The sequence below is a fragment of the Leuciscus leuciscus genome (genome assembly GCF_965113295.1).
Source record: "Leuciscus leuciscus genome assembly, chromosome: 4".
NCBI lineage: Eukaryota > Metazoa > Chordata > Actinopteri > Cypriniformes > Leuciscidae > Leuciscus > Leuciscus leuciscus.
The window spans coordinates 36,002,965-36,030,940 of NC_138728.1; the positions used below are offsets into that span (position 1 = coordinate 36,002,965).

Genomic DNA, 27,976 nt, shown 5'->3' on the forward strand with positions numbered 1-27,976 from the left:
TCAATATTTATCTTTATAAAGCATGAATACGTTGATGACAAATACAGCCTTTATAAACACATAAAAAAATATACTAAAATGTAAATTATTTTAGGTGTAATTGATTTTTTTTTTTTTTTGAGATGGCAGGGTTTATCACCTATAGTCCTTTTAGCCCCACCCCCTTTCTGTGCTCGTTGTGTTCTGTCTTCCGGTTTGAATTTCCACAGCATGGAGATAAGATCTTACAGATTTATGAATGAACAGCTCGTTTTAAAATCTTCCCGGTCAAACTGACATTTGTTACGACATCTGCTTCAAACATTATATAATAGTGCTCATGATGCATATGTTAATGGTCATAATTTGTATTTGATTCACGATAAAGCAACAGTGATGAAGCATCGCTTCGACGTGTATTCATATTAATATCATCCTTTACAGGAGTATTACATGAACACTAACAAATTTAACGTTATCTTACATTTCATTATTTTGCCCTTTGTTTTTTTTTCTATATTGTGGTGATTGTAAAAAAAAAAAAAAAAAGCAAAGCCCTTTTATGGTAAGTGATAATGAATATTTGATGCTTTTGTTTTGTAATCATAATTTGTTATTTTTAACACATTAAACTATGAAAGGCTGTGCTATATTGTCAGTATTGTCATGGCTGAAGGTTGTTGTTAGACACAATGTGAAGCAGTATTCACAATAGCCCACAGCTTTGAGTGAGTTAATGATTTTTTTTTTTTTAGCTATTTTATTAAATAGTTTGCTCATGATAATTTCGCTTGAGAAGGCCGGGCCAGAAAGTTCGAAGAAGGTTTTCAGTTCAAAGTAGTTTGAAGTTTAAATTAGTTTTAAAGTTTGACGGTTTTGAAGGCAATACAGTCTGTTGGAAAACGGATGGATGGATAGATAGACTATAACTAATTATCTTAAAATAAAGGTAGCCTTTTTTCCTTCATTACCGTATATCAGCTTAATCAGTTCCTCACTTCAAGCCTTAAAACCTTTTTTTTTTTTTAAGTTATGTTTCTCTTGGTTTTATTAGTGTAATGTTCTCAATATTTTCTATATGACACTGAATCACAATTTTCTTAATAAAATAAACACTATTTTTAATTATGACCTTAATCTGCCATTAAAAGGTAGAAGAATAATCACCTTAATTTTTTTTAGGAAAGGAAATACTGAAAATTGTATATAGATAAAGACATCTGGGACTTTCAGTGCAGTTTTTATGGGTACCAGCACATGTTGGGATACAATGATTGGAAAATGGCTAAGGAAGCACTCAAAGTGGACAATATTAACATAGCAGTCACCTTAACCAGGGCAGAGGGGAAGTATTTGATTCAACAAGCTTGTGGGAATAAACGGCAGAAATACTGGGACGCATGTAAGAAAGGAAGACATTTCTATAGAATACAAAGTAACATAAAACAAGGTAAAATTTGTCATAATATAAATTGGATGGAATTTATTATATTTACAAGATCAAGAATGAGTCACACTAATCTTAATGCAACACTTCGTATCATGGGCACAAACAACACTGGTCTATGTAATGTATGTCAGGAAATGGAAACTGTTGTACATGTTTTGATTAGATGGAAACAAAAATTAACAAGAAAGAATTGCTCTGAAGAGATATGCAAGCCTTGGATATTAGAATACACCTTATATACTGTTTTAAAGACAGGATCAGAATCCGGCAGAACAATTACAGCTTTAATAACGTTCTTGTGAAATAGTGGACTGAAAAACAGAATATAGAAAATCTTCCTTGTTACATCTTCGTCACACTCCAGCACAGTAGGGGGCGGTGTGCACCTTTCCAATTGGTTTGCAACCCACCAATCAATCTAAAGGAGAAGACAGACACATCCTTTGCTGCTCAGTCCTTACATTAGGAGGATTGTAACTTGTATGTTTAAAAATCTGTACCGTTTATTAAGTTATTTCATCTGCATATTAATGTTACACTGGAAAATAAACGAGGGCTTTTGTGTCCTCCGACAAAATGTTAAAGGTGATATCACTTTTATTACTTTTTTTGGAGTAATTTGATTAATTTTGATAGCATTGCAGGTTGCTGAATCACTTGCGAGTTTAATTTTTATTGTCTATGCTAACTCATCTGCAAACATCAGAGTAACATTAATTGATGAGATGACTCCAATAATATATTTCATTGTTAGTCAGTTTTATATATTTTCGCTGATTAGATTTTGATCCATAAAAATTATAAATAGTTGTGACATTTGTAAATGATACATGACAAGATATAATATTTTCAGACTGTTGGTAGCTGATCATAAAGATTGTCCACACTACTCTGGTAGAGGTTGACAGGTGAAGTGAACTCCTCGAAGTCAGTATGGTCCCAGCAAGCAATTTTGCGTCTAATAGACGTCTAAACATAGCCTAGACGTCTAGGCTAAAATCAGGCTAATTTTGGGCTGTCAGTGAAAATCGAATAGACGTCTAACCATAGCCCAAGAATAGACGTCTAACCATAGCCCAAGAAAAGACGTCTAACCATAGCCCAAGAAAAGACGTCTAACCATAGCCCAAGAAAAGACGTCTAACCATAGCCCAAGAATAGACATCTAACCATAGCCCAAGAAAAGACGTCTAACCATAGCCCAAGAAAAGACGTCTAACCATAGCCCAAGAAAAGACGTCTAACCATAGCCCAAGAATAGACGTCTAACCATAGCCCAAGAAAAGACGTCTAACCATAGCCCAAGAAAAGACGTCTAACCATAGCCCAAGAAAAGACGTCTAACCATAGCCCAAGAAAAGACGTCTAACCATAGCCCAAGAATAGACATCTAACCATAGCCCAAGAAAAGACGTCTAACCATAGCCCAAGAAAAGACGTCTAACCATAGCCCTAGAATATACGTCTAACCATAGCCCAAGAATAGACTAGTCATTAATTAGACGGCTATTAAACGACTACATATATACGTCTAATAGACAGTCAATATGGGTCTAGGCTAAAACAAGGCTGAATTTGGGCTGTCAGTGAAAATCTAATAGACGTCTAACCATAGCCCAAGAATAGACTAATCATCAATTACACAGCTATTGAAGGACTACATATACATGTAATAGACAACAAAATGAAGCTAAAAGATTATTTTCACTCAAATATAACAGGTTTTCATAAATGACAATCATCCAAACAAATGTAAAACATTTAAAAAAGGATTTATTTAAAAAAATAATATTAACAACATAGACAACATACAAACATAAAAATGAGCAAATAAAATTAGAAAATATGGGAAAACTCCTCAAGATAATAAAAATATAAAGAATTTAATTTTATAAAACAAATCAATGGATCCCTTTACTCCCATACCCACCACCCCCTGGTGCCTGCTTAAAATGAGAAGAAATAGCATTTTTTATTTCCAATTCTTTTGTTGAAGGAAAATTGGTCATCACTGCATCTGCCAAACGAGAAAAAAAATAAAAAATAATAATTGCACAAGAAAAGCATTGTTGACCATAATTTTTAACTAATTACAGTAATTGTCATTTTTGCTTGGATGCACACTAGCTGGCCAATATAGAGTTAAGATACATGTATAATTTCCAACAGAATATAGATTGAGACTATATATTTTATATCCATATAGACAATAATTTACATCAATTAATATTAATAAATGAAAATCTTTGCCTGCACAATTGTGATGTATTGAACCGTTAGACCATTTTTCCTCCTGACTTTATTTCAAATACAAGCGCGCTCAATGTTAGAGACGCTGGCGCGACCACAACATTGACTAGCAAATGTAATGTAAGCGGAACGAAACTGAGCTACTCGTTATTGTGTTTGTCTGGACCGTTTATCAGCTTGTACCTATGAAGCGTGAGCCTGATCAAGCGACACGAGACGTGCAATAAAAGTTCAGAAATTTTAAACTTTATGCAAATGAGAAGCGATTTTCGCGAGCGACAACCAATAGGAAAGAAGACTTTCAGTGGAGCTCAGCTCACGTCACCGTCGAGTGCAGGCAAGACAGAAGAGTTTGAGGGCGATTTCACTGTTTTATATGATTTGACTGTAACCACATGGATATATTAAAATGATGCATGGAAAAGAAACTGTCGACAGTCTCAGTGAGTTTAATTCACACATTTAGTTCGAGTGTTGTAAGTTTAGCACTGCTGCCGTTCATTTTACAGTTTCCCCTGCATTATCATGTTGACTATTAGGGACAAGAAAATTTACTATTTGTCAAATTTGAATGACGTTATTTATGACAGTATGATTTAATCTTTTGATTGATCGATCGTTAATCCAGTAGGCTAAATTATTTAATCCACTGAACACTGCTGTGGTAATATAAAAACACTCTCCAAACAGCATACTGTTTCTTTTGAGCCTAACTCCTAGTCAAATTAAAATGATATAGTTGTCACTTGTGATGGTATTTTGTATAGATATGGCCAGACGTGCAGTCTACCAATAACATTAGAGCGACAGCACTACGAACGCCCACAAGCAACTTCACAGTACAGAGACTAGCGACACGCAGCGACAAAGTCGCTGGCAGTGTGAACGGGGCTTTAAAGATAAGGTAGGTAATAATAATAATAATATTAATAATAATAATTTGTTAAATTTATATAGCGCTTTTTCTGAGACCTCAAAGCACTTTACATAGAAGTGGGGAATCTCCTCAACCACCACCAATGTGCAGCATCCACTTGAATGATGCGACGGCAGCCATATTGCGCCAGAACGCTCACCACACACCAGCTTACTGGTGGAGAGGAGACAGTGATGAAGCCAATCACTATATGGGGATGATTAGGAGGCCATGATGGACAGAGGCCAAGGGGCAAATTTGGCCAGGATGCCGGGGTTACACCCCTACTCTTTTTCGAAAGACATCCTGGGATTTTTAATGACCACAGAGAGTCAGGACCTCGGTTTAACGTCTCATCCGAAGGACGGGAGTTCTCGTAGGTGTGTGTGAGTGCGTGTGTGCACTTGTGTGTGTGCCATCCACGTCTGTGAGCGCTGCGAACATGCATGATTCACCACCGCGGGGAACATCGTCAATAAAAAGAGAGCCGCACTTGATACAGATCAAGTTGATAGATTGGTGTTTCTTGCGAACAATATTAAGGAAAGAATCGGGACTCCTAGATATTTTAATATATTCGAATACATTTCTTGAAATTCGATATCCGTTCGAATTAGATTTTTCTCAAAAGTGTCAGCCCTAATATATATATATATATATATATATTATATATATATATATAGAGAGAGAGAGAGAGAGAGAGAGAGAGAGAGAGAGAGAGAGAGAGAGAGAGCGCATCACTGTTATTTAGCCTAAACACAGACACACATACCTCTGATGACTGAGAACAAGGCAGTGGTTTGAAAAGCCTCCTTCTGCAGTGGACCTCCTCCTTTCATATTGAATTTAGACATGAGGGAATTTTTGAAAACACTAAAAGATAATACAAATTAAACTGGTTAACCATTTGCGTAGACCACATGAAAGACTTATTCAGTATCGACAACAGAATGTTTGATAAATGTTGCACATTTTGTAGGCTTTACCTGTCCAGCATTCTTTTGGCACTGTCTTTGGGGTTTTTCCCTCCTATTTTGCAAAACTTTGACACCTGAACACCACATCACAATGTCAGTACTTGGCAAGGTAGTATTACAGTATATGCTTCATTTTACAAGTATTTACCAACCTTAAAGGTTGATGCCCATTGACCTGCAAGTTTTCCATCACTAACCCTATAAAACTCTTATTTCAGCAGGAAAAATTCATTTCAATACTGCCGGATAATGTGTATAATTGTTCATTTTAAATCAAGTATTATTATTTTATGATTATTGCCGTTTTAAATAAAAAATTTTTTTTTTAAATCAATTCGGATTGTTTAAACAATCTTATGTACTTAATGTACAATGACAATGATATTGTTTTTTTTTGGCTCATAGTCTCTTAGTGTGCAACAAGCCATTTTTCAGTCATAAATTCTATATTTTCATTCAAATTAATTATAGACTGTCAAAGATGAGCGTTTTTTGTGAGGAAAAGTTGCTTTGGAGTGTTAATTTTTTTTACCATTGCTGCCCGGGTATTCTCACTTTCCAACTGCCTTTCTAGGTACTGGAACTCCTCCTCAGTGCCCAGGGTTGAAAGGTGGAACACAGTGTCTGGTGCCACATTTTTACCAATTCTTCTCAGTTCTTCTTTAATTTCTATAAGTTGTGTCAACACTTTTCTTTGGAATCCTAAATGTAACAAAGGCATTCTGTTAATTTCAAATACCATACGAAATAGTATCACAATACTGAGGTATTACGACTTCAATACATCAATAACAAACAGTTTGCATGTGAATTTGATCACAAATCTCTGCCTCCTCATCTATAGGGGACAACAAGGAGAAGAACTGAGGCCAGCTATAAACCAGAAGGGTAAAAGATAAAGTAGAGAATCTTTATTTACTCCCTCGGTCATGATTCAGGAAAATAGAGAAAAATATTCTAGTAAAAATCTACTGATACTTACTTTTGTCTGTCATTGGGAACTTGTCTTGCTTTTCTGTAAAAAAACCCCAAAAAAACCTTGATTCTCCTAATATATTGGGAAAAAGAAGATACACCGCCCACTAAATTTTCAAACATTGACACATTAAAAGTAATATGTTAATTAGGTTATTTTAACTGATGCCCCTTGACTGAGCTTAAAGGGATAGGAAAAAAAAAATACTATGGAAGTCAATGATGTCCATCGACTGTCTGGTTACCAACATTCTTCAAAATATATTTCTTTATGTTCAGCAGAAAAAAGTAATTTATACAGATTTGAAATAACTTGTGGGTGAGTAAATGATGACACATTTTTCATTTTTGGGTGAACTATCCCTTTAACGGGCATAAGCTCAGCTAATAAGTATGTTCATACTAACCTTTGGAGTTTCGGCCTTGAGGAGTCCTGGCTGATTGGCTCTCAATCCTGGTAACTGTAATGAAGTACCGATATATTATTATTTGGACTATTCAGATCAGTATCTGACAACTCTGGAAAAACATTTTAAGGCTTTAAAACGGTTTAAGGCTTTTAATCTTCTGATGCATTATGAACCATCCAGAGCAGACCTCTCAGGTCATCTGTGACAGTATCCAGCTACTTTTATGTTCCTTGAGTCAAAACTAAACATGAAGAAGCAGCATTCAGTTTTATGCACCATATATCTGGAACAAATCCACTGAAAACTGAAGGTATGCTGTTTCTATTAATTCTTTTTAAATACTTTACTGTTTTTCACTGCCTTTTATTAATTGTAAAGGAATAATGATTATTTATCATGTCTTTTCATATTGCATTATGTTGCTGTTAAGTTGTATGTGAAGCACTTTGAAAACTTGCCTTAAATCAAAAACTCATATTTCACTATATTAATCTTCAATAATAATAAAAAATTAGTAATGGTAAGTTTCATGCTTACCAGCTTGAATTTAAATAAACTTTAGTTTAAGGGTTGTAAAGTTGCACGTGCAGTAAAGTTACACGTGCAGATAACGTTAACTTGTTGGAGAAAAAAAACTCTTTGCTAACGCTATGTCACGGTTCCTACACATTATAACAAATAATGAATTTAAATAATGAACATGTCAAAAAGACACTCATACTTACAAGATCGAAGTAGAAGTGTTACGAGTTTCGCTCGTCCATTGCTCTGCTCTTCTACAGGTGCAAAATGGCTGTATGGCTCGTGTAAAATAAAATTTTAAAAGGGCGGAAATGTTTCTCGCGAGATCTGGCTAAAGTGATCTAGTCGCGCGATGCCAGTAGTCCCAGTAGCAGCTATGAGTAGCAGTAGTCATGTCTTAGTACGGCTTCGCTTGTGCCATCTAGCGGTTGAGAATTGGAATTTGATTTTTATTTATAAATAAATATTATTTTACTAACCGAGGCGGTGAAATGACGGCTATTGCAAGCAGGGAAAATAGCCTGTCTTACTACGAGCTAAATCGTGGCTAAGCACAGCCTACACATATAACATGTCAAATAAAGCAAACCATACACCTCGTCATCACAGTTGACTTTGCTTACATGATGGAATATCATACATCTCGCAAGTTATTTTGGAAAAAAATACATTAAACCAGATTAAATGTTATTTGGGCTAAAAGTGGGTTACACATAGCCGGACTATATCGGGTCTATATTTAACAGTGGTTTCTGTTGCCATCTAGCGGTTGTGATGTAATTGCATTTTATTTATTTAAAAATGATAGACAGACAGTCAAATAATATCGTAGATTGTGTATGTATGAATGTTATGTTTATGTGTGACAGCAAACATTATGCTGTGTGTGTGAAAACAATTTTAATTTTATTCTTATACAATTGCTGGTCGTACGTAGACCAGATTTCCTCGATTTCGCTGGGTGGGCTACAGCAGGCTGCACATAGCCCGTCCACTTCAGAGCTAAATCGTGACCACATCGACCATGTCGTTAAATGACACATTGCACCTTGTAGATGTTATTACCAATGCGAACATGATAAGATATCAACCATCTCATGCACTGTCTGGCACAAAAAATATACAATTAATTCGTTTTGACTAAAAGTGGGCTACAATAGCCGGGTCTAAATATGAGCTAAATCGTGGCTACGCACAGCCTACACTTATAATATGACAAATAAAGTAATCCAAACACCTTGTCATCACAGTTGACTTTGCTTATATGATGGAATATCATACATCTCGCAAGTTATTTTGGAAAAAAATACATTAAACCAGATTAAATGTTATTTGGGCTAAAAGTGGGTTACAAAATAGCCGGTCTATATTAGGTCTATATTTAACCTAGACGTTGAAATGACGGCTATTGCTTGCTGGGGTACATTAACACAGTGTTAAATGTTCTGTTGCCATCATGAGGGTAAGAGAAAAATAAAATACACAGAATATTTATGAATCTTGATTATGAAAATACAGAATATAAACAAGGGCTTTTGTTTCCTCTTTAGTTGGACATGACTAATTATTGAGGTCATTTTTAACATGTGTATGTTTAAAAAATATCAAACTAACGACTTTTTGAAAACAAAATTATTAAAACTTTTATAAATTTTAAACATGCAGAAACAAACACGATGAAAACATAACTATTTCAAATGAACAGTAAATAACCACTACTACGAATACTACTACTAAACTAACTTATTAATATAAACTAACTGAACTAATACAACTTAATGAAAACTAACTGAACTACTACTATTTAATGAAAACTGATTTAACTACTAAATTTAAGAAAAAATTTATAAACTAAACGAACTAATACTAAAAGTACAAAACTATTATTTTATTCCTCGTGAATGAAGTTAATTGCTATTACCAGTTTATTAATGTGTTTAACTTTAAGATGGGCTGGCAGTTTCGTCAGAAAAGGCTGTAAAGACTCAAAATGTATTCATCAGCATTAGCCCGATATGGACGATTATGCTGCTTATGTGCTTGCAATAACTTAATAAGGAGTGTTCGCGATAAGATCATGTCATTCTTGAAGTGAACTTTAGATTCACTTTAATGGATTACTGCATTGAACTTGACAATGCGAGTACAGAAGGTTGTGTCTGGTGTACAGTCACACTGTCAAGAGCTTCCCCTGAGTCTTAGTGCTTTTATTTAAAGGCACTGTTCTTGTTAGACTACAAGTAACATTAAGTTATGAATAAATTTATCAGTAATTGATGTCATAAAGTCACAAGTCTGATTTGACTTAATGGTCTGACGCAAACATAACACTTTGTAAATTAATATTTCCAACAACAACAACAACAACAACAAAAGAGAGATATGTATACAAGACTATCAGCCAAAATTAGTTGAAAAATGTTGGATATTGACAAAAATCCAATACTGTGCATCCTCAGTTCTAGAGAAGCAGCTTTATGTGTTTTGTATTATATTTGTGTACCTTGAAAGTGGTGTATGTCGATGAATTCATTTTGCCGTTACCACTATCCCATATGAACACCTTGAGATGTGTGAGCTCCACCTCATCTTCAAGGTAAAGCTCACACAAGGCTTCATCTCTCCACAGGGAAACGTCCAGGAGCTTCTGGCCACATCTGAGGGACCGGTCCAGGACAGGGATCTGGCTTCCTCAGCGCTTTTATCTGCAGCATTATAGCCCAATGCATACATTGTGTTATGAATAAGTTAAATTCAGGTCATATCACCCTCATTCAAAATTTACAGTTTTGGGACCGGGGTTGAGTTGTCTATAGTTGTGCGAGTAATTTTTATGGTTCAGTTGTATTATTATTTTTTACTAATTTAATATTGTTTCTAGCAATTGGAAAACTTTTATCTTTTAGTAAACATTCTCAGTTATCTTGATTAATGTTGTCACGTTACTGGAATTTCCAACTTCGATATGATACCTTTAAAAATATATTAATATTTCAAATGCTTTTAGGCTCGCAACTTCATGAGGGTGAGTAAATAAACCATTCTTTATTGTCATCTTCATGTAAACACCAGAGGAATGCAGAAGAACTTAATTCTGGATATTCAGTAATGTCATTAAAATAACTCACTTTTTCCACTTGCCCTCGAAGACTTCAATAGTCTCTACGGGAAAAGCTGTCATCTTCTTCGCCTGTGACTGGGAGTGATGGTGGACACTTTTCCTCCGCTGCGGTGATGACAAGTGTTGCTGTCCTGAATTTACTTGATAACCGGCCAAAATATAAATTTTGACTACCATATCTTATTCCAATTGTAATGATTTTCAGAAAATAAGTGACACCCTCCTCAAAATCAGGTGTCTCATTATTATTGGAAGACAAAAATATCTTCTTCCCATCACTTAAGGCACTTGTTGATCTGGCCTTAAGTGATGATATTTACATTTTTGTGCCGTCTGCTGAAAAGCTGAAAAAGCTCTGCGAGTGGCTCTGTTCGCCACACATTTGCAGCGGATCTGTGCTGGACGGGTATACGGGCTCGGTGTTGCCATCTACAGCGTAAGAGAAAAGTACACAAAATACTTTAGAATACTTATAATAAAGAATATCTATTTCCAAAAAAAAAAAAAATAAAAAAAAAATAATATATATATATATATATATATATATATATATATCCATGACTTTACAGGATAGTCCTGTCAGAGATTGGCAAGTAATAACTATAATTCTAGGTAATGTAGTTTTGTCTTAAAGTTTTTATTTTTATTTTTTTATAGCATATAATATACAGTATGTATATTATTATTTTTATGTTATCTTTTATCTTATCCTATAACATAATATCGTAGATATTTCTTATAAAATGTCGGATTGTGGTTTGATGGTTTCCAATCTCTGATCAGTCAGGATTTGGTAAAATGTCTTGTGAAGTAAAAATGTACCAAAAAATACACAATCTTGTCAGTACCAAAAGGGCCTCCGACAGGATTTTTCTCTCTTTTGTAACTCAAAACTGTGACAGGATTTTTTCTCTTTCATACTTAACAAGAATTTATTTATTCATTGATATTCATTAATTTCTTGTAAAGGAAAGATTTACCTAAAAATTGTTTTACTATCCTTTCAGGGGAGTGAAAGCAGGGCTTCTGACAGGAATTTTCTTTCTTTTTTTTTACTTCACAAGAATTGTATGTATTTATTTATTAATTGAAAGTCATTGATAAAATTTATTGTGCAGTAAAGATTTATCTCAAATAATGAACTGTCCTGTCAAACCGTGGGGGAAAAAAAATCCTCTGACAGGATTTCTGTTTTTACTTCAAATTGAGAGAATTATAATTTTTTTACTTCATACTTTACAAAAAATGTGTGTGACTTTTTTAGTGTAATTCACAAGAATGTTGTCTGCATGTGTGTAGTATTAACATGTATTTTTATAAGGTTTGTCACTACATTAAGGTGTTAAAATGAGCGTATATTGAAGTGAATTAAGCTGCATTTTTTAAGTTCTGGGTGACAGTTGAGAGCTTGAGTTGCCGTGGCAACCCTGGCTTATCTTCAGACAACACAGAGGACTGCTTGTCCAGTGTTGCCAGATTGGGCGGTTTTGAATTTGATTGTGTGGGTAAAAAAGGATTTGGGCTGGTTTGGGGTCAGTTTCAAACATCTACATTTTAAAGTCTAATTGGTTAAAAAACCTAAACCTGCATGTAGTCCATAAAATCAGTCATCATGACATTACTAAACACACACGCCCATATAGAGTCATCTGGCATTGGTGTTGACATCATGAAACTCTAGATAGGGCATGCTGGTAGCTTTCCATACAATTAGCTGCGTTTTTTCAACTTCAAAGTCAACTTCGCAAAAACTCCCATATAATATTCTAAACACAAATGTAAATTCAGTAAACGTAAGCTGTGACAGAGTGACCTGTCCCTGTTGGTTAGCGCAGCACTTACACACATTCACACCTCATCTTACCTCGTTCCTCCGTTCCCTGCTGGGGCGATGTGGGTGCACACACATGCCATTAGCACGCTGGTTTTCACACACGCAAACTTATCCACTCCATTTCCATCCCTGACAGCAAAGCAACCGGAAGTCGGCTCGTCCATTGTTTGTGTTAATAAGGGGGATTATGTAAATGTGCCGTTATTGTTATGTGTTTATTATTATTCGTCTATATTTAATATTTGTTATTTTGTCTGCATTTTGTTTCTGATGTCGTTAATTTATGTGTGTGTGTGTGTGTGTGTATATATATATATATATATATATATATATATATATATATATATATATATATATATGGGATATTGGAAAATGTATATACTTAACTATACTTACCTCACCAATGTTTGTAATGGTTTTAACCCCTTAAGTGTCACCGTCCTGCTAGCGGGACGTTTAAGTTTACTTCACTATATTACAATTAAATCCTAATCTAATCATGACAAGCTATATATTGTTGGAAAGGTCTAAGACTCCTAAATAGATATTTTAGGACTGTTTTTTGTTACAAATTATGTAGGAACAGAAATAGATGAATTTATGACAAGAGTGCACCTCAAAAAATCTACATAATAACAGGAGTTCTGACCTTTGTCACAAAAAGTCGACGCACACACTTTTAATAATTGAAACGTTGGTTTTCATGCTAAAATTTAATAAGAAAACATATAATCTAGTATTTGTCAATAAAAAATTATTAAATAATATTATCTTCTAAAAAGTATAATATATATATATATATTATACTCTAAAATATATTATCTTTTTTTATCGCCTTTTTTTATTACATATTTTAGTAGTTATCATAAATTAGCTATCATTTGAAAGCTTACGATCTCAGAATTCATCCTGTGAAATTGGACATTGTGTTACCATAGAAACGGTACTAATTTATGATCAAAATATTTTCTAATCTTGACAAAACACATATTGTCAGAAAGGTCTGAGTCTCAAGGTTCCATATTTTGTGACAGAAGTGATATTTGGACAGAAATGTATTAATTTGCTATGGCAGAATGCATACAGTTAAATTCAATAGAATTCAATGACACCCGGTTGCTTTTTTTTTGTATTACGCCTAAACAAAATCTCATGGGAACTTAAATCTTTGTGATATCAACTTCAAATTTGGAACACAACTTGGTTAGATATATGGCTTTGATTTTATAGTAATTTTATAGTAAAAAATATTTTGTAAAATATATATTTTATATAAAAGAAAAATATTAAATAAATTATATTTGATTTAATGTAAATTTAAACTTCCATAACTTTTGCTTTCACTTCAGCAATAATCTGCTATTTTTTCCCTTTAATACAAGACCAAACTTAGGTCTATACTCCAAAGCATTCTTGAATTACAACCATTTAAGCTTGAATAGTGGATTTGAATGTCCATTCTCAAAAAGGGGGGTGACAGTTAAGGGGTTAACTAAAGAGGCGGGGCTTAGACTATAAAAAGGAGCCCCAAACTAATCTAGGGTGTCAGTTAACCTGACCCTTGACGAAGTTTGTGTGTATACAGATTTATATCTTTTTTTTTGTTATTGTTCTTTTTGTGCAGTTTTGTTTGCCATTTTTCACTTATTTGTTACTTTTGTATATAGCTTTGGTCATATTTCTGTTTTGCGAACCCATTTTTTGCCAGACCGCTGGCCTGTAAAGACCCGTTGTCTCACATAAACCTTTCTTCAATCTTTTAACATGTATCTAATTTCTGATTCTTCTAATAAGAAAGCTGTGAAAACTGAATCTTTAAAAAAGGTACATTATTTTCTTACTCCCTGACATTAATAAATTGTAATTCTGTAATTTTTGTGTTTTATAATAATAATAATAATAAAGTGTATCTCAGTCCTATATTGTCTCCCTGCATTGCTGATTTTACATGATCTTACACCCAATTCAGATCAAACGGGGACAAAATGTAGTTTCGGGTGACTCTAGGACAAAGGTTGATGGTTGTATGTAGTTTTATTTAAACTTGTAACATGAGTGTGAATATTGACACAACAAGCTAATTCTCTTCAAATCATCTAAATATTGCATTATAGATTCTAGCAATTGGGAAAAAGGTAGTAAATTCAGAAGTAAAATAAAATATCTGTGCTGATTCTCCATTATTAAGTTACTCAAGTGGATGTGTTTCTCTGTTAATTCACTCAGAAATGAAAATTCTGTCACCATTTACCTTTCCTCGTGTATTTCCAAACCCAGAAGACTTTGTGACACAACTGAAGATAATGATGTTAGAGAAGAAAAAAACCCTTTAAAACATGTAAAATAATATTTTTATTGCCTTCAACAAGGTGTTATTGTTTTGGAACACACTATATACACTGAACAAGAACAAACAAAACTAAAAGGCTTAAATAAACATTCAAAAGTTTTTAATAAAAAAGAAAAAGGGATGAGGAGCTGACTAATCTATATGTACAGGTGATGAGGTCTAATTCTCAACGGATCTGATTTCCATGACCTGTTGATTTATGCGCTTCAGCACAAGTTTCATGGGAAGTTTGCCGATGAGATCATCTGGATTACCAGAGAAGATGTTTGCAGGAATAATGTAGATCACCGACTCACTGCTGAGGAAGAGACCAGTGTCTTTGATCTCAGAGACACCGATGATTTCTGCCTCTGTTTCCCGGACCCTCAGCGATCTGTAGAAAACAAACCAGTACGGGAAGTTTAGGTGTATCGGTACTGGAACACTTCATCACTGTTACTTTATACATTTTACATGTTAAAATGTCCTGTTAATTTCTATTTTGACTTTTTTTTATATAACTTTGAATCACCCGTTAGATACACAAAATGTATTAAGTATGTTTTAAAGACTATTCAGCTCACAAATACAAAAATCAGCAATGTAATTGAATTTGGTGCAGGTGTTACAGAAACACGGTCATTATCACTTTTCTGTTTTAGGCAACTTGGAACTGGATGATAAGGAGCTATTAATGTCAAGTTAGTAAATTATATTAGGTTAATGAATTTAACGCTGCAAAATGTATTAGATGGATAGAACATTTACTCACTTCTCTGATCTCACTTCTTGGAGGCTGAGGTTCCTCCCTTTGTGAAGATCCTCGCCCGTTGTGGATGATGCAGGACCGAAGGTGTGTAATCAGCACCTCATCACCCACGTCCCTCCACAGCGACACTTCAAAGACCTTTCCTCCACACTGCAGCTGAATGTCCAGAACGGGGACATTAGTGCGTGTCATCTTCACGCCACGCAACTGGAAAAATTAAATTCATGGGTGAGTATAATACAGTTCTGTTTCTTATTTTTGTTCCTGGATTTCCTCAACATTGCACATTTAGATTTTTTTTTTTTTTTTTTTTGTTAATTACATGATTTGTTTTCCAAATAAGTGAAAAATCCAAAATATGGAGTGTTGAGATTTCCTGAACGTGTGTTTAAATCACAGTGCCATAGTGACAGACAGATGAAGACGGTCAGATAGAAAGATAGATAGTAAATCTGGGGGTGAAAAAGCATATATGGTGTTAACAGTCTTACTCAACTGTTATGTCCTGTGAATTTTCTTATAACTTTGAATCCCCCATTAGATACACAAACTATTTCAAAATAAATAAAATTCAATGTTGTAATGTATTTAGTATGTTTTTGAGACTATTCAGCTCAAATATACAAAATTAGCAATATAATTGAATTTTGCAGAACACGGTCATTATCACATTATCACAACTGGATGATGAGGATGTAATGCTGTCAAGTTAGTAAATTATATTAGGTTAAAATCTTAAAGAATTAGTTTAACACTGCAAAATGTATTAGACGGATAGACAATGTACTCACTTCCATGATCTTCCCCTGGAGGCTGAGGTATCCACCCTTTGAGAAGATGTCCTCTTCTTCGCCACTCATCATTGGAGAAGACGGACACAGGGCATCTTTGGCCTGATTCTCCGCCTCCTCTGTGATGTCCTGTTGAACCGTCTTAAATTTGAGGGTTCCAGGGCCAACAAACAAACACATCTGGCCAAAGGCATTGGACAGGGTGTATTTTTGTAAAATATAGCTAACCCCCTCCTCAAACTCCGGGGTAAACCCATCTTTTTTATTTATATAGGTTTTTAACCCATCATTCAGTGCACAGTAACATTCAGTTTTAAAGTTTGCAATTGCAATTTTTCTTCCCTTTGTGTAGCTCAGGGCTCGCTGGTTCATCCTTGTTGCAACGCACTTGCAACATAGAAATGCTGGCAGAGAAGTTGGAGTTGCCTTGCTGAAGAGAAGAAAAGGCAGAGAAGGGTACATGTAAAAACTCTGGCAAATATAATTTACTTTTTGTTTTATTCATAAAATTTAAGTCAAAGCAATATTTTGAAGGAAATTGTGTTGAGTTTTGAAGGAATGCTTCACCCCAAAATAAAACGCTACTGTTTATTTATTTGAAATAAGTGGAAAAATTACTTTAAAGGTCCCATATTGTAAACCTTTCTGAAGTTTTATTTTAGGTTTTGATGTCCTTAAGAATATATATTTGTGGTATACCAAAAACCATCTCAATATATTTTTACAGCTCCTTTCTCAGGAGCTCTCCCAGCTAACACAAAAAGGTCCCCAGAACGTCCCCGAAATGGCCTGTGCAAACGTGCCCCTGAACGTCCCCGTGCTTGATGTTCCGCGGACGTTCGCGAAGACGTCCTCCGGACGTTCAAGAGGACGTTCACAGGACCACCAGCGGCCATTCGGAATGTTTAGGGGACTTTCGCATTCAGTCCCCTGAATATCATTTTATTTTATTTTACTTCTGGCTAACCAAAGAAAATAGACAAGTTGTAAGGAACAAAGTAAATTTATTTTATTTGAACAATTGTAAAGGTGTTGTGCTCTTTCCGTGTATGTGTGTGTGTCTTCAAACGCGCTGGCAGCTGTGTGTGCGTTTGTCGGTCAGCTGCGGGGTTAGTCCGATAGCAATTCTTCCCCTTGGCATCCACCAAAACAACAAAATGAACACATTCAGTAGTGTTATGATTGTATATGTCTATATAATATATCCATATATGTGAAATATAACGTCATCTCATCTTAACATATAACGTTAGCTTCGTAGTGTTAGCATAACGGTTAGCAGCGGTACACGGCAGACAACTTCAGCAAACGTTTTAAAAGGTAACATTTTCATATAATTTAAAGATGGACAGTGGTTACAGTAACTATTGTAACGTAGACTAACCATGTTCCGTACACCTTTCACCGCACATCAACGGCCACTCCTCTGTTGCTGAGAGCCAGACAAGCTTGTGTGAGTGCTCATTCTCTGGGGAAATTCCCATTGATTGATGTCTTTTGGACCAATAGTATTTGAGAAAAGTGGGGTAAAGTCCCTCCTCCGCCTGGGTTCGGATGCTCACAGACGTTAACGGTGTTCCGTACAGAGCGCATTTCAGATTTCAACTGCAAAATTTGACGTTAAAATTATCATTTGTGAGCTGTTTATTTATTTTAAAAGAAGAGGATATTATTGAAATCTATAAGAAAGGTGAGTAATTTTTTTGTTTTTTGTTAAAACTTAAGTTAATTTGCCTACTGCCTAATAAGCTAGACGACCACGCGATGGTTAGTCATGATTGTGTCATGATATTATGTTAATTATGGCACGTGAATTAAGCATGAACCATGTGAAACGTTATAAAACAACTTGATCATATCTTTCTGAAGAACAAGAAGGAGGGTAAACAATTTGCATTTGTTTAAAACATTTAATAATTGAAAGTAACTAATTAATGGGCAACCGTGAACTGATAAAATGATAAGGATATTGTGTGCGTGTGTGAGTGTTGTAACGTGTGTGTGTGTGTGTGTGTGTGTGTGTGTGTGTGTGTGTGTGTGCACCATTTAAATTTAACACTAAAACTGATTATAAAATTAGAAATTGTCAGTAAATCAGCAGTAGGGTGTGTTAATTGTGTGTGTGTGTGTGCACTATTTAAAACTATCTACATTGTGTGTGTGTTAGATTTTTGTGGACAAACAACATTTATGGCAAAGCCACTCAGCGTCTGGCACTTCCTCCACCTCAGCGCACTCAACGTGGAACCAAAGATGACAAAGGTCACACTGCACCCATTCATCAATGGCCCCATCTCCTGAGCCAGGTGGGACCACCCTACTGCAGACAGCGCAGTGTTTCCCATCTTCCTCAATTGGAGGTGGTGCCTGTATCTTCTGCCTTTTGGCCTCCTGCGCTTGTGTTTTTTCCTCCTTCTTCTTTGCCATATCTTCCTTGCGCTTTCTCTTCTTTTCTTCCTTCTCTTTCTCCTCTGCTTCTTTCTGCTCCAGCAGTCGAACATACTCGTCACTCGTGATGACGCGGGCTGGCAGCGGAAGGCGACGCCTCACCTTCTCCCTCCTGGCCAAGGCTGGGCTCATGAGGACATTTGCGAGACTTTCTGGAATCACCCCCGCTGCTACTAGGTCATTTTTTGGAATCCCCCTTTTACAGGTGGGGCAAGGTGTTGGAGTGGTGGAGGGAGTGTTTGATGTTTGTGTGTCGGTAGTGGGATCGCTGTATGTGTGTGTGAGAGTGGCAGGTGCACCGGATGGTGTGTCTGAGGGAGTGACGGGAGCGAAGGATGGCGTGGCTGAGGGAGTGACAAGAGTAATGGGTGGCGTGGCTGAGGTAGTGACGGGAGCGCTGGATGGCCTGGCATCAACAGATGGGAGCACTCTCACCACCTAAGACAATAAAGCATATTTAAAACTCATCAGCACACCACAAAAAATGCAAGTAACTTAGATGATAAATTATCATTGTATTAATGTTAAAATTACCTGGGTTGTGTCCACAGCCCCCCTGGACAGAGGAAAGATGCCTGCCTTCCGGAACCCAGCCTTGATGTTTTGTGCAGTGACAGCAGTGGGGTAGACTGCTTTTAGCAGGGAAGAAAACTGCTTCTTCCCCACCACAAGATCCCCTCGCACTAGACCCATCCTGGAAGCCATGGTGGAAAAAACAGTCTTAAGGGGATTAACCCTCTGGGGTCTAAGGTGTTTTTGGGGTCCTTAAGATGTTCTGACATGCCCTTACATTTGTGCTTTTTTCAGTTGCTTATAAACATATTAATGGCAAAGGTGTAATTACACTATATTTAGCACAAACAGGGCTACCATAATATGTGAGCAACATGTATGTACATGTTTGTATTTTTGAGAAAATAATGTTTATGCATGGTTATTGAAAAAACTAAAAATGAAAATTTCTGAAATAAGGCCACAAAACACATACTATATATGTGTCCACAAGATTTCTGAATAATGCATTTTGTCGCCTAGAGTTTTTTCTTCAAAATTATGTGAAAATCATCCTGCCTAATCGTTCACATAAAACAATACATTGATTTAAATTTTGTAAGACACTTTTTGTTTGGAAAGGCAATATGCGGATGGGCGTGATTCACACCTGAGGAAACAATGGGCCCGCATAATGAGGCTGCATACTTAATTAGCCTTTCATTCAGGTGTGTGACTGAGCCACGAGAAAGAATGCAAGGACAATATATATATAATTGGTTCACAGTTGTTGTTGTTTGTTCCACAAATTGTGCTTGCAAATTGTATAATATCCAAGGTAAACATTTCTAGTAATTGTGCAGTTAATTGTTCTCATACTGTATTTTCAGATTTGGAATATATTCTCTACCCAAATGTGTCACTAATAAAGCATAATAAAATTATTTAAAGAGAAGGCTTATATTGACCTTTTAAGATTTTGTTTACATCTATCCTTGTGTGTATATATATATATGTGTGTGTGTATATATATATGTATATTAATATATATATATATATATATATATATTATTAAAAAGGTTATACAATTACAACAACATTGTAACAATATTTCCAGTGTAATCTTTCTTTGTAAAAACTAAAGTATACATTTTATCATACGTAATTCAATTCATATGAGCAGAAATCGGCAATATTATAAGCTTATTTGATGTGGCAGTATTTTACAGTAAAAACTTTATAATCTATCCGATTTTGTAGTCGATTTTTACTCATCCGAGTATAGCAATAGAGTTTGGTAAAAGCTGTTCATTCATTCACACACAAAAACGCGATTCATATTTAAACAGTCTTTTTGCGTACAGACACTTGCGATTAGAACAAAGCAAATATAGAACTGACCTATTCCTCAGCCGGATCCGTTTGCTCCTCGAAATTAAACTTCCAGAACTTCTGAGGTAAATTTTCCAGGATTATTATCAAGATAGTATTATTCCTCACAGCGTCGTTAAGTACATGAGTCTGAAAGTGAACTCGCGGTGTGTGTGATCCAGCTGATGTGGGCGTTTCACAGGTCTGTATGGGATCGCCTCACATTTGCGTTTGAATAGCGCGCGCTCTCCGTGGGCGGGGTCACATTAAATTTAATGAGCTGAGATGAGAATGACTGACATCTCTCTCTTTTCATACATATTACATAAACTGTGAATATTTGTTTTTTATCAAAATTACTTAATTTAAAAGAAGAGAATTCAAGCTTCATGCCTGTGTGTCTGTATGCCTGTTTAACTGAGTATTCGCTGAGTTACAGTTCCTTTTCGGACGCATTTCAGAATGGACTACACTGACCGAGAGAAAGCAGAACTCGCATCATGTTTATTTTTATTTATTTGGCAAAAAGCACAACACTTTGTTTTTATTGTGAGTATACACAAAAATAATACACACTTAATAGGATTGAGTGATGTAAAACACAAGTATAAGATCAAAATGAACAGAGTATTTTTCGTCTCTGAAAAACTGATAAGGAAAAAAACGAGCCTATCGCGCCAGCCGACCTCAGGGGGTTAAGAAAGAAAGATTAGTTAGAAAGAAAGATAGAAAAAGAAAGAAAGAATGAAAAAAGAAAGAAAGATTAGAAAGAATGAAAAAAGAAAGAAAGATTAGGTAGAAAGAAAGAAGGAAAGAAGAAAGAAAGATTAGTAAGAAAGAAAAAAGAAAGAGATAGAAAAGGAGAAAGAAAGATTAGTTAGAAAAAAGAAAGATTAGCTAGAAAGAAAGAGAAAGAAAAAAGAAAGAATTGTTAGAAAGAAAGATTAGGTAGAAAGAAAGATAGAAAAAGAAAGAAAGAATGAAAAAAGAAAGAAAGATTAGAAAGAATGAAAAAAGAAAGAAAGATTAGGTAGAAAGAAAGAAGGAAAGAAGAAAGAAAGATTAGTAAGAAAGAAAAAAGAAAGAGATAGAAAAGGAGAAAGAAAGATTAGTTAGAAAAAAGAAAGATTAGCTAGAAAGAAAGAGAAAGAAAAAAGAAAGAATTGTTAGAAAGAAAGATTAGGTAGAAAGAAAGAAAGATTAGGAAAAAAGAAGGAAAGAAAAAGAAAGAATAGTTAGAAAGAAAGATTAGTTAGAACAAAGAAAGAAAAAAGAAAAAGAAAGTTAGATTAGTTAAAAGAAAGAAAGAGATTAGTTTGGAAAAAAGAAAGATTAGTTAGAAAGAAAGAAAGAAAGATTAGGTAAGAAAGAAAAAAGATTAGGTAGAAAGAAAGAAAGAAAGAAAGAAAGAAAGAAAAAAGAAAGAATAGTTAGAAAGAAAGAAAGAATAGTAAGAAAGAAAGAAAGATTAGTTAGAGGAAAGAAAAAGTTAGATTAGAAAGAAAGAGTAATAAAGAAAGATTAGTTAGAGAGAAAGAAAAAAGAATGATTTGTAAGAAAGGAAGAAAGAAAGATAGATTAGTAGGAAAAGAAACAGAAAGAACCATAGATTAATTAGAAAGAAAGATTAGTTAGAAAGAAAGATAGATTAGAAAGAAAGAGAAAGATAGATTAGTTAGAAAGAAAGAAAAAAGAGTTTAGTTAGTAAAAATTAAATAAAGATATATAGATAGATTAGTTAGAAAGAAGGAAATAAAGATTAGATAGATAGAAAGAAAGATTAGTTAGAAAGAAAGAGATAGTTAGATTAGTCAGAAAGAAAGAGATTAGTTAAAAAGAAAAAGATTAGTTAGAAAGAAAGATAGATTAGTTAAAAAGAAAGAAAGATAGATTAGTTAGAAAGATATATTAGTTAAAAAGAAAAAGATTACTTAGAAAGAAAGATAGATTAGTTAAAAAGAAAGAAAGATAGATTATGTAGAAAGAAACAAAGATAGATTACTAAGAAAGAAAGAGATAAGTTAAAAAGAAAGAAAGATTGATCAGTTATATAGAAAGAAAGATCGATTAGTTAGAATGAAAGATGGATTAGTTAGAAAGAAAGATAGATTAGTTAGAAAGAAAGAAAGAAATTACAAAGAAAAGATGATAGATAGATAGATAGATAGATAGATAAATAGAAAAAGTTTAAAGATAGATGGATAGATAGATAGAAAAAGTTTGAAGATAGATAGATATGTTTATTAGTCCATAGAATGATAGTTTAACTTGTGTTTAACTTCACCAGTGCGTCGGTACATTGAAGCGTTTTTTTATTAATTTATTTCAAAGTTACTATCAGATTTAATGTTATATCTTGACAAACTATACATCATTAAAAAGATATAAGACTCAAGTTTCAGTATTTGACCACTATTGTATTCTGAGAAACTTATAGTGACAGTTATGTCTTAATTTGTGTCAGGAGTTATGAAATGAAAAAAATGCGTCGATCCCTTTTGATTTATGAGCGTCAGCTGGTCCATTCAGAAAAAAAAACTCCGTGCTGTTGTCATGACAGTGCTTCACAAAACAACGTCCCTCAGGGCTTTTAGCTAAAAAATGTGCAGACTTGGAGAAATATTTATATATTCTCATAGATTCACATCATATTTCTATAGACAGGAATAATATTTATTGAATTTATACCCAAATGCGTCGATGTAATCATTATGAGCGCTTCTTACTGAGATGTGCTGTGTTTTCAATTCATACCAATAGCCTGAGGGCGCTATATGCTCAAAAATACTCCATATATGGAACATGAAGAAGAGCCATAATCATGTGACATTCCAGGACGTCACTGATAGCAGCTACACACAAAGCTAACACAGAGATCGCTGTAATATGCAGATACAGACGTTTTGAAGACAATAAAAATGATTGCAATGATTTTTGATTTGCCTGTGTTCTTCAAGCAATGCCAGGTATTTTTTATAATAATAGATTATATTTATAATGTAATGCTAATCGATATAGACTTTATCATTGTACATAATTCTATAAATATATTTTCTGTCTGATTTTTTTTTTTTATCTGAAGCCAAATTAGATCACAGAAGATTATTTAAAACACTCGAATTGCGTTATAAAGTACGTTTGGAGCACAAACATGGTTTTAATCTCATAAATGGTCGTGTATTGATGGTGTGCTAAGCTAACATGCTAGCTAGGCCCAAAATAAAAAGTAATTTGACATGATCTTGAAAAACATTTAACTAAATACAGAGTTTTAGACTTATCATTTTCAGATTTTAAATATAACATGGTCACACATATGGCTTTAGCTGCAGTGCATTTCTAGATTGCTACAGTGCCCACTTCAATTTTATTTTCATTAATATGTTTCATAAAAATTAATTTCTAATAACTTTACAAAACTTTGAAGCTATTTAAAAAATGTTTTTTTCATTATGACAATAATTAATTCTACATTTACAATAAACTACCAGGTGTCAGCTTTCAAATGAGATCATACTTGTGCTTTTAGTGCAAAGGGTTCATGAACTGTATGTGTTTCAGTTTGGGTATGTCATTTCTGGGGATTTTTCAAAAGTGGCGTTGCAGCTTAACAGGTTAATTGAGTTTAGGGCTTCAGAGAGTTTATTACAAGTATTCTTAAGTATTTTGTGTACTTTTGTCTTACCCTCTAGATGGCAACACAGAGTCCATACATGCGCCCAGCACCGATGCACTGCAAATGTGTGGCGAACAGAACAGTTCAAAGAGCAGTTACCTTTTCGCAGACTGGCCAAAATATAAAAATAGCATCACTTAAGGCAAGATCGATTAGTGCCTTAAGTGATGGCAACATTTTTTTTATGTGCCAATAATGATTGGACACCCTATTTTGAGGATGGTGTAAGTTATTTTTAAAGAATATTAGCATTGGGACTAAATTTGGGAGGCACAATTTATATTTCGGCCGGGGATCTACAAAATTCAGGGCAGCACCACTCATTATTGATGAAGAGCAGGAAAAGGCTGCCAGAGACGCCCTGTGTCCTCCATCATTACCAGCCACACCAGAGGAAGACATCTTTTCCCGAGCAGACTACATTTCCCTTCAAGGACAGGTGGAAAAATTGAGTTATTTTAATGCCATTATTACTGAATATCTAAAAATAGTTTCTTCTGCATTCCTCTGGTGCTCACATGAAGATGAAAATAAAGAATCAGGTTTATGTAATCACCCTCATGAAGGTGCAAGCCTAAAAGCATATTATTATATTTTTAAAAGTATCTCATCAAAGTTGGAAATTCCATAAATAGGACAACATTAATCCAGATAACTGAGAATCTTTACAAAAATGTTTAATTTTTTCATTGGCTAGAAACAATATTAAAATTAGTACACTGTAAACCCAAACAGTATAACTAACTTAAAATGGAAAGTACCTGTTACTCAAAATGTGTCAAAAAGTTTAGCTAACTATTATTTTTCAGTTTATTCAACATCTATCAGAGATTTAAATTAACAGTAATAGTTTTTTTTTGAGTTTTTACAACTACACTAAAGTTAAGAGTTTAGGGAACTTGAAAATAGATTCAACCATAATCAAATACTTTAATGTCAAACATACGCCCTCTAGTGGCGTAAAAAAAAAGAAAAAGTGACGTCATCGCTGAACATGCACTCAGACGTATTCCAAACAGATGCACAGAAGTTCGCGCTCTGAGGGCGAACTGTTTGGATGGCTACAAACATATGCAAGTATTCAGCGGTTTCAAATAATGTTGCCGTCTAGTTGGTATCAGCTACACTAACACCCACGTTAGGTTTTCCATTTTTCAAAATATTTAGAATAGAGCTACCAGTCAAAAGTGTACAAACATATGTAAATTAAATGATGCAGCGCACATGAACATTTTTAAATCATATTAAGTCCTGTATTTTTTCTATACGTGAAGTCAGCTGCAGGTTATCTGGTGAAAGTGTGTGTTCTATCTCTTTTCTTTGTGTTATGGATAGTTTTCTTCGACGTTTTGAAGCATAAAAGTAGTCTGAACTTAACAGGCCTGTCCGGTCCACCTGTCCACGCTGTTCCCGCAATTTCAGTTCCCAAGGTGAGACACGAACATTTTTGCTACATAATCCTTACACGAACATAGATTTTGTTTAATGAAAATTGCCCGGTTGACGCTAAATGTTGACGTAAATCTGAAGTTAAAGGTTATTTCATTGGCATTATGTGTTTAGGATTGTCACTGCCAGTTGAAATTCATGTTTGTTTTTTTTGGATAGTGATAGATAAGGTTGTCTTTTGTTTGGGATGCATACTTTTTGTGAAAATTAAATGATGCAGCGCACATGCAACGGACTAATTGTATGTTAGGCCTTTCTGTTTTTTTTTTAAATTAATTTTTTAAGTCGTTTATCTTTCTATACGTAAAGTAAGCTGCAGGTTATTTGATGAAAATACGTGTTCAATCTGTTTTCTTTGTGTTACGGGTAGTTTTCTTCGACGATTCGGTGCATAAAAGTCGTCTGAACCTAATAGGCCTGTCCAGTCCAGGTTGTTCCCGCAAATCTAGGTCCTAAGGTGAGACAAGAACCTTCTTGTAAATATAATCTTATTAGACTAACATTAATAAATTGGTAATGAAAATTGCCTCACTGATGGAAGTTTTGTAAATTTGAAGTTAAATGTTATTTCATCTGAATTAGCCCTATATGTTTTAGGATTGTCACTGCCTGTTAAAATTCAAAATTTCTTTTAAAAAGTGCCAAATAAGGTTGTGTTTTGTTTTGAAAGATTGTTACAAAAAAAGGATATTAAATGATGCAGTGCATATGCAGTCTTACAGTATGGCCTTTCTGAAAATGTGTGTATTTTTGTATAGGTGGAGTCAGCTGCAGATCATTTGATGAAAATTATTTTTCTTTGTGTTATAATTTCTTCGACCTTTTGAGGCACAGGCCTATTGAGTCCACGTTCTTCCTATTGCAGTTCCTAAGGTGAGACACACATTCTTGCAAATATAATTCTATTACAAAATATAAAAATTTGTAACCCCCCCAAAAAATGTGCTACTGAATTAAATGTTTATTTATTGCATCTGAAGTTTAGGTTTCATTTAAATTATTTTTTATTTTTTATTTTTGCTCTGCCGAGCAAGTTGAAAGTTACAGTTACAAAAATTGGGACAACTTCCAGGTAAATTTGTCTAAGATTTTTGTTTGGTGAATTAGAGGGATGATTTGGAACTGTAAGCTGTGTACAGCCTCATTTCAATCCAGAACACACTTGCTCACACACATTCGATTGCAGCATAGTCATTATTCAAAAGTTAGTCCGTTGCCATGTTTACATGAAGACTGTGCATGTTCATTTTACTCATGTAATGCCCTGAAAACCCATTTATCTCGATATCACATAGGAGACAGTATTACACAAGAGGCTCAAAATCCGGAACCTTTAGTTTTTATCTGTCCAATTTGTTTATTTAACCCTCTGGAGTCTGAGCGTTTTTTTGGGCGCTGGGGGTGTTCTGACATGCTCTGACATTTGTGCTTTTTTCAGTTGCTTATAAACATATTAATGGCAAAGGTGTAAATTCACTCTATATAGCACAAACAGGACTACAATAATATGTGAGCCACATGTATGTACATGTTTTCATTTTTGAGAGAATAATGTTTATGCGTGGTTATCGAAAAAACTAAAAATTAAAGTTTTTGAAATAAGGCCACAAAACACATACTAAATATGTGGCAATAAGACTTTTGACTAATGGATGTCGTCGCCTATAGTTTTTTCTTCAAAATTATGTGAAAATAGTCTTGCTTTATCGTTCACATAAAACCATACATTGATTTAAATTGATGTAAAACAGGTTTTGCTTGGAAAGCCAATATGCGAGGGGGCGTGAACGAGGAGTGGTTTACACCTTAGAATACACCCACTCTGCATAATTAGCCATTCACTCAGGTGTGACACTGACTGAGCCACAATGCAATGACAAAAGATATATTTAGAAGAAGACTTATATTGACCATTTAAGATTTTGCTTACATCTATCTTGTAAATATGTTTTGCTATTTTATTAAAACGGTTACAATTACAACAATAATTAAAATTTCAACAATATTTCAAGTGTACTCTTTCTTTGTAAAAAAAATGATTTTTTTTGAGATGAGATGAGATGAGCTCGACTGGAATCGCTCTCTTTTAATACAGATTTCACAAGATGAGAATATTAGCTTTTTATATAAATTACTTCATTTAAAAGAAGAGAATTCAAGCTTCATGCCTGTGTGCCTGTATGTCTGTTTGACTGAGTATTCGCTGAGTTATTGTTA

At 34.5% G+C, this 27,976-nt stretch overlaps 3 protein-coding genes across 5 annotated transcripts in view; 1 reads left to right on the plus strand and 2 right to left on the minus strand.

Moving 5' to 3' along the window:
• Positions 1-3,185: 3,185 nt before the first annotated feature.
• LOC309497453 (uncharacterized protein) lies at positions 3,186-6,903 on the minus strand. Its single transcript, XM_082167754.1, has 5 exons — positions 6,555-6,903; positions 6,105-6,274; positions 5,582-5,646; positions 5,368-5,468; positions 3,186-3,446 (listed from the first exon to the last, which is right to left on the minus strand). Exons 1-5 carry the CDS (start codon positions 6,565-6,567, stop codon positions 3,331-3,333), a joined length of 465 nt encoding a protein of 154 aa, XP_082023880.1. The 5' UTR covers positions 6,568-6,903; the 3' UTR covers positions 3,186-3,330.
• Positions 6,904-15,639: 8,736 nt separating this feature from the next.
• LOC309496386 (uncharacterized protein) lies at positions 15,640-19,476 on the minus strand (the record flags this gene model as incomplete). The annotated part of the gene is made up of 4 exons (XM_082166379.1): positions 15,640-15,739; positions 16,324-16,753; positions 18,550-19,209; positions 19,306-19,476. The coding sequence occupies 3 exons, from the start codon at positions 19,474-19,476 to the stop codon at positions 16,637-16,639; spliced, it is 948 nt and encodes a 315-aa protein (XP_082022505.1). The 3' UTR covers positions 15,640-15,739; positions 16,324-16,636.
• A 4,844-nt stretch (positions 19,477-24,320) lies between these two features.
• LOC309497449 (uncharacterized protein) overlaps positions 24,321-27,976 on the plus strand; it is a 62,783-nt gene continuing 59,127 nt past the window's right edge. For 2 of the 3 annotated variants that reach the window (XM_082167741.1, XM_082167740.1), the window contains exons 1-2: positions 24,321-26,216; positions 26,518-26,632. The gene's annotated coding sequence lies outside the window, so the exon portion shown is untranslated. The remainder of the gene's footprint in view (positions 26,217-26,517; positions 26,633-27,976) is intronic. The other variant, XR_014205525.1, reaches the window with a different exon arrangement.